The 11244-nt window shown below is 50.3% G+C and overlaps 5 protein-coding genes across 5 annotated transcripts; 2 read left to right on the plus strand and 3 right to left on the minus strand.

Moving 5' to 3' along the window:
* Nucleotides 1-3097: 3097 nt before the first annotated feature.
* On the plus strand, nucleotides 3098-4186 carry PV06_11252 (uncharacterized protein; the record flags this gene model as incomplete). Its single annotated transcript, XM_016412895.1, has 4 exons — nucleotides 3098-3326; nucleotides 3376-3831; nucleotides 3895-3968; nucleotides 4019-4186. 4 exons carry the CDS (start codon nucleotides 3098-3100, stop codon nucleotides 4184-4186), a joined length of 927 nt encoding a protein of 308 aa, XP_016256701.1.
* A 533-nt stretch (nucleotides 4187-4719) lies between these two features.
* On the minus strand, nucleotides 4720-5855 carry PV06_11253 (uncharacterized protein; the record flags this gene model as incomplete). The annotated part of the gene is made up of 5 exons (XM_016412896.1): nucleotides 5787-5855; nucleotides 5450-5719; nucleotides 5285-5363; nucleotides 5089-5230; nucleotides 4720-5015 (listed from the first exon to the last, which is right to left on the minus strand). The coding sequence occupies exons 1-5, from the start codon at nucleotides 5837-5839 to the stop codon at nucleotides 4720-4722; spliced, it is 840 nt and encodes a 279-aa protein (XP_016256702.1). The 5' UTR covers nucleotides 5840-5855.
* Nucleotides 5856-6514: 659 nt separating this feature from the next.
* On the minus strand, nucleotides 6515-7219 carry PV06_11254 (uncharacterized protein; the record flags this gene model as incomplete). Its single annotated transcript, XM_016412897.1, has 1 exon — nucleotides 6515-7219. The coding sequence occupies one exon, from the start codon at nucleotides 7217-7219 to the stop codon at nucleotides 6515-6517; it is 705 nt and encodes a 234-aa protein (XP_016256703.1).
* A 2345-nt stretch (nucleotides 7220-9564) lies between these two features.
* PV06_11255 (uncharacterized protein) lies at nucleotides 9565-9920 on the minus strand (the record flags this gene model as incomplete). Its single annotated transcript, XM_016412898.1, has 2 exons — nucleotides 9565-9728; nucleotides 9809-9920. The coding sequence occupies 2 exons, from the start codon at nucleotides 9918-9920 to the stop codon at nucleotides 9565-9567; spliced, it is 276 nt and encodes a 91-aa protein (XP_016256704.1).
* A 704-nt stretch (nucleotides 9921-10624) lies between these two features.
* On the plus strand, nucleotides 10625-11023 carry PV06_11256 (uncharacterized protein; the record flags this gene model as incomplete). The annotated part of the gene is made up of 2 exons (XM_016412899.1): nucleotides 10625-10837; nucleotides 10907-11023. 2 exons carry the CDS (start codon nucleotides 10625-10627, stop codon nucleotides 11021-11023), a joined length of 330 nt encoding a protein of 109 aa, XP_016256705.1.
* Between the last annotated feature and the right edge of the window lie 221 nt (nucleotides 11024-11244).

Raw genomic sequence — 11244 nt, forward strand, 5'->3', positions numbered from 1 at the left:
GCGTCGTTCCCTTCCGACATACTTTTGCAGCGTGTTTTTAGACCGCCACCCGAGTCGGAGCTGATAAGCCTGCCGACACCAGATTGGGCTTGGACGAATGTGGTAGGCGACAACGACCAGTTCAGCCGAACGCTTTGTCCGACAGAGGCGGGCTAACATTCACAAACTCTCCATAAAGGAATCCGTAGCATAGTCCTGGTCGGTCATGCCATGTCAGAACACATGCGCAGTGATTTTATTGCTTCATGAGTGTGCACAGCTTGCTTGAATAAAGGTGTGCATTCAAGGACGCTCCTTTCTCTGACCAGCAAGCACATTACAAGAAATGAAAATCGCTATCGCAGGTGCTGGCGATTTGGCCAAGTACCTTACCGAAGAGCTCCTCTTCGCCGGACATGATGTGGTCGTCCTTTCACGCTCGCAACCTGCTTGGTTCATGCGGTCGGACATCACCTTCGCCACTGTCGACTACACTTCGGTTGCCACACTGACTTCGGCCTTGTCTGACTGTGACGGCCTTATCTCCGCCATTTTCGACTATACTTTGGGCTTCACGACCGCCCATCTTGCCCTTCTCGAGGCCTGCCAGCAATCTCCGAAGTGCAAATCGTTAATTCCCTCCGAGTATGCCGGCAATACGGACGACTATCCTGACCAACCCACCTTCTATTATGCAAACCACGAGCCAGTACGGAAAGCGCTGCGCGAACAGACCGAGATACGATGGACATTGTTCAATCTCGGCTGGTTGACCGACTATCTTGTTCCAGCATCGCATCGGTACATCAAAGACATTGGCGAAAACCATCCCGTAGATCTGGCCGCTGGAACTATCCGAATCCCCGGCACTGGCAACGAGAAGGTTGGTTTTACTCCTGTCCGGGATGCAGCCAAGGCTATTGTCCGTCTCTTTGAATTTCCGACCTGGGAACAGACCATCTACGTCTGCGGCGAGACAACAACCTGGAATGCTGTCGCCGAGAAATTCAAAGCCAGGGGCACAGCGCTGAGAGTCAGCCATAGGTCTAAAGAGGTCATAGAGAAACAGGAGGCTGATGCGTCGAGCAGCAAGGACGACGTCATAGCTGCGCAGTATGAACTTTGGAGCATTTCAGGCGCAGGCCTCCTGCCTCAGGAAAAATTGACGAGGCAGCGAGAAAAGTATTTCAACGGGCTCACATTCAGGACGATAGATGAGTTTTTGGCAGACGCAGAAGAAGCAGGAGAAGGGAGCAGCAGAGCTTTATAGATTGACTTTGCGGCCAGGTCCCCAAACTGTCTCTGAAGCCTCTTCATCGACGATAGAGAGAAGCACTCGGCGTGTCTAGTACATATCTCCCAGAGGCTGTGCCCTACCAAGAGCAGCCAAAGGATGTCCTTCTTTGATCCAGCCTAAGAATGGTGCGCTGAGATTGTAACCAATGAGCTTCAGCATCTCGTCATCGTAGAGCGAGGCTAGTACTTCGGGCGAATTGTTCAGATACTGGTTCTCTTCCTGTTCGCAACAATGTCAGTCTGCAGCAAAAGTTCGGGGTTCAGTATGGAGCATTCAGTACTTGTCTGAGATATCCCTTTGTCATAAAACAACTGTAAACCAAACGCTCTTGATTCGTTGTCGTGTTTGCGGAGCCACCGTGATAGCAGGATGCAAGCATGATGAAGCCATCCCCAGGTTCCAACTCGGCATAGACGCACAAGTCTTCTGCTGGTGGAGTGTCGTGCTTCCATAGATGCGAGCCAGGAATGAATCTTGTGGCCCCATTCGCTTTGGTGGTCTTCTTACCTCCGACGAAAAATCCTATAGCACTGTCCTGGCCGATGGTATACTGTGAAGGTTCCATTCTTTCCTTGACACGGTGGTGGATCATGTCATCGCGATGGAGAGGCTGCACTTTTGCCCCCGGGCCGATAGAGAACACGATGGTGTTGTTGAGCTGTGGTTTCGAGGTACTGTGTTCTTGCACGTCGCCAACCCAATTACTCACCCGGCTGGTCAGAAGCGTGTCGCAGGCGTCTTGGTAAGCTTTGTAGCATACCAACTTCTCCATGAAGACCTTGGACTTGGAGGCAAGACCGTTCACCCGCCGGGTTTGAATCGGGAAAAAAGTGCCATCCCAGGGTTTGTCTGCAAGGAGATGTGCACGAGTGTCCTTCTCAATTGCCGCCAAATCTTCTGTGCTCAAGGCATTCTTGATGACGCAACCGCCGGCTGAAATGAGAGCGCCAACGATCTCTTCGTTCGTCACAGATGCGCTGTCAAAGACCTTGACTTCTGGAAGAGGTCTGTCCCTGTCGTCTTCTTCACCTAAGTTCATTGTGAACATTTGAGGTGGCGCCGAGGTTTTCACTCGTTTGAGTTAGTTCAGAAAGCCACGATCTTCGGCAGGGCGTGGTTTTGTAGTGTAAGTGCGATTGTATGTAGGGTCGTATATACGCCGATCTCGATGATTTCCGTCGTGCCTTCGCGTTACGTTGAGCTTAGACAATGGGTATCGTCAACTTCATTTGCCTCCCGAAGGACGTAGTCAGGGTCGTCCACCTATCTACAACGATATCCACAACGTGCTTGCCGCGCCCGTTTGGTGAGAGGCTTTCTTCGACTATCACCGCCTCAACCAAGTGGCTGCCAATGTTCGCTGTGACTTGCCACAACCGCGGCTCGCGGTAAATGGCTGGTTGCGAGCCATTGTGTGGGTAGATTTGACTGTTTCCGACGGCTGAGTTCTAGACACGGGTCCCGGGGTTTTTCTTTCTTGGCATTATCGATACCGAAACATCTGACACGTTTGAAGCGAAATCATTAGCAGCGGGCGAATAATGCATGTGCTAACATCTCAGAGGGGGCAGAGTTTGTTGGGTCTTCCCCGCAATTAGCCATGCGATAAGGGAGAGATAAGCGTCGATTGCCGCGGAAAAGCCGGGCGCGCACTGAATCGGGCAGTCGACTACGGGGGCAGTTAAGTAGACATGACTTGGCAGTCTCGCCACCTCAGAAAGACACTTTCTGAACTTGGGGATGGCTTAGACCCAATTGACTACATAGTCCGCATGTAATCCTTTTATTTACCCTGTCTACTGCGTGTTTTCCGTGACAAAGATGTCCAGAGTCGAAGTCCCCGCGCCGGCGAGCGGCTATAGCGTTGAAAGCTTCGATGCGAGCTCTACCACGCAGTCGGAGGTTGTGGAATCTTTGATCAGGAATGGAGGTTGTTTTCTCCGAGGAATGATAGACCAGCAGAGTATTGATGCAATGCTCAATGACGTTCAACCTTACATCGACGCAGATGTACCATGGGAAGGCGACTTCTTCCCAAAAGAGACTCGCCGTATGTAAATGACAGGACAGTGTTGGCCGGTACGCTAAGAATTAAACAGGAGTAAACGGGCTACCAGCAAAGTCACCCCTATATACAGAAATGGTCCTTGGTCATCCTCTGTTCACCGCAGTCAGTAATGACCTTCTCACCACAAGAACGAGCACATGGATTGGTGATAAGCAAGAACACTATGTCTCACCGCCTTACTTGAACTCAACGTCTGTACTGGCGATCGGACCGGGAGCTCGAGCGCAACAACTCCACCGTGACGATAGCCTACACCACACCAAACTCCCCAAGATCACCTCTGATCAGTACACCAAGGATCGCGATACGGCACTCGGAATATTCCTCGCTGCGTCCAAAGCAACAGTGGCTAACGGAGCGACGAGATTTATCCCGGGCTCGCATTTGGACGCCTCAGATTATGGACCTGGTGATGAAAGTAAGGTTGTCTACGCCGAGATGGAGCCCGGCGACGCGTTCCTGATGCTCGCGAGTTGTTTTCATGGAGGTAAAAAGATGCATGCGCTCAAGCAGCCGTTATTCATAGTGCATACTGATTGGTTCCCCTCAGGCTCTGCAAATACAACGACAGACCAACCACGAAAGCTATTCGGATCCTTTATGTGCCGTGGCTATCTCCGTCAGGTGTGTTTATAGTAGTCCTCGTGCTGTTTGTGAAACTAATCTCCCGTTAGGAGGAGAATCAATTCCTCGCCAATCCGATAGAGGAGGTCAAGAAAATGCCGGAGAGCATCCAGAGAATGATTGGATATTCTGTCTCGAGTCCGTACTGCGGGTGGGTGGACTTGAAAGATCCAATATGCTTTGTAAGGGATGTAAAAAGTGGATACAAGGATCTTTGATAGTGCATACCGCAAGGAAGTTATCATGGTGGGAATCGTACCATGGTGGGGTGACTACTGTTTTCTGTGGTTTCCACGTTTTCACATCATTCTCAATCATGTACAGTCTGGCAGATTCATGCGCAGCAAGCGCTCCCAAAAAACACGGCCTAAATTCCCGAGAAGGACCGAGTATGTCTAAAGCTGCCACTCCTCTCTTTTTGTAAGGAATAGGCATACTTTTCCCTCTCCACAGCGGCTCCAAATCTCCGTGGCTCAGGGACTACAATTCTGGCTTCTAAAGCAGTCAAATACTATAGTATGTAGCAGTCATCAACTCATGCTACTGTCAATGGTCCGCCACGATACTCAACTACTCACACGTGTGAGATGTCTTTTCATGGTCAAAGAAGCGCGTGTGCCTGCGTCCTCACAAGGTGGCGCGGTCTTTCAAGTACAAAATCAAGTCAGTGCCAGCTTTTGATATTCTCTACATATTGACATCCTGTTCTCAATGGCACTCACGGATCACGAAGCACAATCGTAAACGAGAGCTATTGAGCACAGTAACCGCCATCCACATTCACTACCGAGCCAGTTGTCCAGCTCGCCGCGTCACTGCAAAGGAAGAGTGCAGCTTTCCCTACATCCTCCGGGCTACCCAAATGCGGCCAAGGACTTTGAGCATGTAGCTGCTTGTTCAAATCCACATCTTCCAGAGCAGATCGTACCATAGCTGTCTTCAGAAAGCCCGGACAAATGGCGTTTACGTGAATTTTGTCGGCGGCATAATCGAGCGCAACTTGTCGGGTCAAAAGTACCACAGCCCCTTTGCTCGCGCAATATGAAGCTACGGGTGAGAGTGTAAGCTGCAATGCACGGAATTCACTAGGGGACCAGGTCAAATCAATGTATATACTCACGTTCCATTGATAGACCAACAAGACCTCCGATAGAAGCAATATTGACAACCCACCCACGAGACCCCGATGGGTGGGGACTTTGCTTCATCATCTGCCCGATGGCATACTTCATTCCAAGGAATGGACCGCGCGCATTGACTGCCTGCTCAGTATCAGCGACAGGAGTTCTCTCCCCCGCCAGGAGTCCAATGCCCACCATTGTTTTCTCAAAGGCTTCTACAGGCTCTTCAGCGATCCTGTTTTGGCCACAAAAAATGCCAGCATTATTGACCATACTGCAGCTTGCGCAAATGAAAAAAGTCAGCAAACATTTAACCGCGGCTGATCCACGCTCGGCCTTGCCATGAGGAAGTGCACTGACATATCGAGCCTTCCGAACTCCTTCACGGCTGCGTCCACCAGTGCCTCAACGTCTTCCGGTCGACTCGCATCAGTTTTCTTGAAGATGGCTTTGCCCGTTCTTGCAACCAGTTCATGGGTCGGGAGCGTCTCAGTCTCGTAACCTCCTTGCCGCAGAGATGGGCTCAAGTCGCTGCACACAACGGTGGCTCCTGCTGATCCAAGAGCTGTGGCGATGGCTCTCCCAACCCCTGATGAGGAGCCTGTAACAATGGCAACGCGCCCGGAGAGACTACGTCGGATGTTAGTCCCGCATCTCTGTTCGCATTCTTTGCGCAATCCGTGGTCAGACTACTTACTTCATGACATCTGTCATTATTAACGGGTAGGAAGTTGTTATGCAAGTTTGCATTCACCGGCTCGCTATCCGCCGGGTACTGAGTTCGCAGTGACTCAAAAAGCGGGAGATGATGGAAACGAAGTGAAAAGAGGCGTTAGCAGAATTCACTCGAATATGAGCACTCCAAAGCTTTGAACCCCGGCGGTCTGTGGAGCACAAATTTGCTGATTTCAAGATCGCCTCGCTGGTGCAAAGAGGACGCTGGGGCGTTCAGAATTACAAGATAGAAAAGATGCGGAGACATGAGGTCGGAAATTCCACGCAATACTCCGATCTCTTTCCCTCGTAATCTAGCCGCACTCTCGCGGTTGCCTACCCGATCTTGGTCAACCCAAATCAGGTCCAAAACTATCCCACTTCAGCGGGGATAACTTCCTCTTCGGCCTCGAGCCAAAGATATCGCCTTTAATTGCTGCCGGGACCTTGTCACGTCATCATATTGCAGAACGCCTTTCTTCCCACGCTTTGCAGTGCGCCAACAAGGCGCTTTACTTGTAGGCCTTTATGGGCCAACAATGTATACGGTGAAGATGACAACTGCAGGCGTTGGGACGATTATGGACATCTACAACCGAAATGGTCACCCATTGACCTGTCCACATTACACAATTGCCTCTTACTACTAAATTTCCGAAGAAGCAAATTGAGGGTGCCGCGGTCTGCAAAGAACATAAGTTTTGTATTTTCTCAGTCCATTAAGTGTTTTCTCAGAAATCTCAGTTGTGCTTCGATGTTGGTCTCAAAACAGTCGCCAGAATAGGGCTCAAAGTGACCAGTCCCCTTGAGAAACAATAGCTCCTTCGGCTCCTTTGCTCTTTCAAATGTCTCCATCTGTGTTGGTACAGAGACCGCAGTGTCCTCTTCGGCAATGACCATGAAAAGCGGCGTGGGCGAGATTCTTTCGATGTACGCACGAGGTTCATTCTTCATCAAATTGAACAGGCTCTGCAGAGTGATTTTGTTCTCCCACTGCGCATCGGGACCGGTCTCGCTCTGCACAAAAAACCTATACGCATCTTCGGCCGGTAGGACACACTCCGCAGTTCCTGCCTGGGCGTCTGCGCGCGTATCTGCTACGACAGTCATCAATGCGCCCTGTGCGCCGTCGCTGATACGAGAACGGTCGACGATAATAAGAGGCATGAGGTCGACCCAGCCTGACACAGAGCTTCCGGCTACGAATGGGACCTGTGCAATCACAACTTTGATGCGGCGGTCGACGGCAGCAGCTTGTAGCACGTTCCCGCCGGAGTAGCTGGAACCCAGATCGCGATTCTGGCTGCATCGACTTCTGAGAGCGTTGAGGCGCAGGGTTTCATACTCTAGAGTATACTCGATAACATAGCCGTTGCCTGACCTCGTCGTCGCTCCTTTCGTTGTCGCCCTCGTCATCATCCTTTCTTAGCTGATCAGCAGTTCAATCAAGTTGTCTTTCAGCCATGAACAGAGACACTGCCTCATCTCGATCGTCTCGTCTGTCATCCTGCTCATCGTCGCGTCTATAAGACGACCAGTACTGCTAAAGGTTCGCTCGAGATCGCAGGAGGTAGCCGGTATTGAAAGCACGTCGAACGCCATTTGTTTTAGTTGCGGATGTCCGTGCTTGTCCCACCACGCTAGCATATGCTGTGTTGTCGCTTGTTGAAGTGTAACAGGGGCAGAAAAGGCGTACTCGTTCAGTGGATCTTTGGTGTCGTTGTGTGGCTCATGGCCTAGTTGAATATCGAAAATGGAGGGACGGTTCAGAGTCTTTGACACTACGGTTATAGTGGTCTCTAGTTTATAGCTCTTTTCCCACTCCTTTCGAACACGCGCCAGCATTACCTTCTTGTGCTTATCGAGTGTTGCCGTCCAGTTACTGTTAAAGTATGACATTCGTTGCTCTGGGTTAAATAGCGTCGCTGCGGCGTAGAGGTGGTATGCCTTATCCGTTTCGAGATAATATAAGTGCAGCTTTTCCCATGCGGCCTGTGTACAGACTGCTAGCGGGTTCTGAAGATCATCGTCCCGTTGATAGCGATTCATCTCTTTCTCGAGGTGAGCGTACAGCGCTTCGATCCCCGGCAACCATTGCCAGAGTGCTCCTTGCTGTCCTTGGATTCTATTGGTAACATCGAGAAATGGAAATAGTGCATCTTTAAGCTTAGATAGTCGCGACCAGTCATCGTCTGATAGTACGTCACTACCGAGATCTTTCGTAAAGCGTGACTGGAATATCACGACGCGTTCTTTGAGCTTTAACGCCTGCGATATAGAGAGGAATTGTCTATTCCATCGCGTCTGGTTATCGAGTAATACCTTTAGGTCATCAACGTTAGCATCGCCAATTCTGATGCCCTTGAATTCCTCTTGCCTTGCTGCCGATGATTTAATAAAGACGACGAGATTGTGGAGCTTTCCGAGGGGTCTCTGTTTCCGCCAGAGTCATTGCGCGGCCTCGATGTTTACAGGGTCAAAGTCATTGTCCTCTAGACGGCGAGCCTCTGTCTCGAATGCCTCTACCTCGGTCTTGTATAGGAAGGCCTTAGCTGCGAGGTTCACGATATGCGCAAGACAGCGAACTCGTTTCCCAGTTAAATCCTGAACCTCTGGTGTTAGATTGTCGAATAGACTTCTCACGGCGGTATTGTTGTCGCCAGCGTTGTCGGCAACGCAGACACCTAGCTCATCGACAAAGTCATATTCTCGGACTACCTCGGCCAAAATCGAGGCTTCATACGCGCCAGTATGTCTCTCTCGTAGTCTGCGTAGGGCTAGTAGCACCGATTTAGCCTGCAGCTGAGAGTCATCGTCGTCACCGACTCGAATAATGAAATGCGCGTTAACACCGAGCAGTGCGTAGGTGCTATAGTCTGAGGTCCATATGTCCATACTGATATTGATCTTCGAGAGAGACTGCTTTAAAAGCAGTTTGATCTTATTCTTTGCCGCCACGAACTCGTCCTCGGTCCACGATCGCGCAGCATTCCTTCCGTATATATACTTGTTCATCTTGGGTGTGATGCCTGTAATCATTCGTCTGAAGGCAGTGTGGTCAACGGTGCTGAACGGCTGGTGCGTCTCTATTAACCACCGTAGCGAATTCGTTCTCCACAGACTTCCACTAGGCTCAATGCCTTGAAACATGTTGATAAGAGTTGGCTGCGATGAAGAGGAGGGCGCTATTGACGCGCGTGCGGACGAACTGTCACGGATGCTATCCGACTCGGCCAACGACGCAATATCCTCCCTCCAGCCGTGCTTCTTTTCCATATGCTTTTGTGCATTGGGCGGCGACTCGTTCCACAGCTGAACCAGCGTTTTACACTCAAAACAGAACCACGCCTTGACGTACTGCGGTTCCTCTTGCTTGGAATATCGTGCCCCTAGCGACCAGAATACGCTAGGCTTCATCCTTTTGCGACGGTACCTGGGGTCACTATGCTTCCAAGGTATGAATGTACCGAGTTCGTTGATAATTCTCTCGTGATTGGGGGCCCCACCGAGGCTGGTAAGATCATCTGAAGACATTCTGGGCTAATGGTCGTAGTACTACAGACACATAGAATCAAAGTATGTCGAGAAAGCTGTGTCCTCACCGCCACTCAGCGACTAATTATTCCCACCCCGTCCACCGAGGAATAAACGTACTCTAGAGTACACTAGCGTACTCGATAACACGACGACGACGATACTCTAAAGTATACTTATTGAGTATACTCGGTATGGTACTCTAGAGTATGAAACACTGTTGAGGCCTAGGTGATGGCGTCGTGGTAGTCTTCAACCTGCTTGAAACCATCGACTTTGAATCGGGGATGACCGTCGCTCGCACCGAAATTGCGATTGTCATAGACAAGAGATGCGAAGCCGGTGGCCTGGAACCTGGCGGCGAAGTTGTCTAGGTATTGCTCTTTCAGACCTGTTAACTATAGCGGGCAGGTGTCATTAGAAAATTTGAATTTGCAAAGTTGGAGGCCAGTAGAAGGGAAGACCCAACACCATGGGAGAGAATAACAACGGGTGACTTGTCACCAGCAGGATAAAACCAGCCTCTCAAGGTCAACTGGTCCTTCGTCTTGAAAGAAACGTTGCGACGAGAAGCCGAAGCCATGGCAAAACTGGGATGGAGTCCAATGGCTCACAGATCCTAGGTGCGAGGAGTTACTCTGATCTCGTTAAGATGTCGTCAATTGGGTCGCTTGAAAGTTGTAATGGTGAATGAGGAGCAGCTCAATAACTAGATCGACATGGAGTTGTGTGTTTCAGTATGCTGCAAATGCGATGCTCTAGTGTTATATTTAAACCACAGCAACTGGCCGGGAAATACACACAACGAAGCGGCAACATACAAGTTAGCAGCCAGTGTCGAATTTCTTGTCTCAATACGTACCTGTTCAGGATTTCCCCCGAATTAGGAAGCCGATAGAGTTGGAAGGTGATGAATGTGGTAGTTGACTACCAAGCGCCTAACTTAATGCACTAACATTAGCACGACGATAAAGAATTGCATCTTTCGTTGTTGATAACCTTTTAGAGTACTTGCCCGTTTGACAATATTTATCCTCCCCACAACAGCCCGGCCTTGACACCGGGTCGGAATAATGCTACAGTCCATGCTGAGCACAACTTTTGCATCAACGTCTGGTTCCAGTGGTAGCCTAGTGTTAAAGCGGCAACCTCAGGAGGTTTTTCGTCTCTCACATATATCGGACAGAGGAACTAACCTTCCAACCACAATAGCACAGCCATCTCATTCACTGCTACTGACTACCGTCGCTTTCCAAAACTCATTGCCATTCGACCTGTTTGGGAACCATGGCAATGCCTTCTGCTTCTATGGTCGAGGTCATGCACGCGACCAATGGCCTCAGCACAGACATCTACAGTGCCAAGTCATCACCAGCTCGGTCGCAACAAAAAGAAATTCTGCTATCACAACAGGCCCAGCGACTGCTAGATCTCGAGGCTCGATACACTGTCGGAGGATTCACACCTCTGCCCGGATTCTTCGAACGAGGTTTGGGGTCCGTGCTTTGGGCAAGTAGATACTCAAATGGTCTGGCTGTGTAGGCAGCGGGCTGACAAGGTGTGAAACAGGACGTGGATGGCAAGGAGTATCTTGACTTCATCTGCATGTTCAGTTCCATCAACCAGGGGCACTGTCATCCCAGGATTGTCGCAGCTGTGATCGAACAGGTCCAGAAGGGTGAATAGCCACTTCCAATCAAAGGCCAGTTCTCTTGTCTGATTTGATCGTTAGCGTACAACATCAACACTTCCACACACAACGCAAAGTGGCCGGTGTTTGCAGAGATGATGTGTAAGAGGTTTGGTTACGATCAAATCTCGGCCATGGTGACCGGCGCTGAGGCAGTAGATCTGGCCTGTAAGATCGCACGACGGTACGCACATGAGGTCAAAGGCGTACCATCGGA

This window comes from Exophiala oligosperma, assembly GCF_000835515.1.
Source record: "Exophiala oligosperma strain CBS 72588 unplaced genomic scaffold supercont1.24, whole genome shotgun sequence".
NCBI lineage: Eukaryota > Fungi > Ascomycota > Eurotiomycetes > Chaetothyriales > Herpotrichiellaceae > Exophiala > Exophiala oligosperma.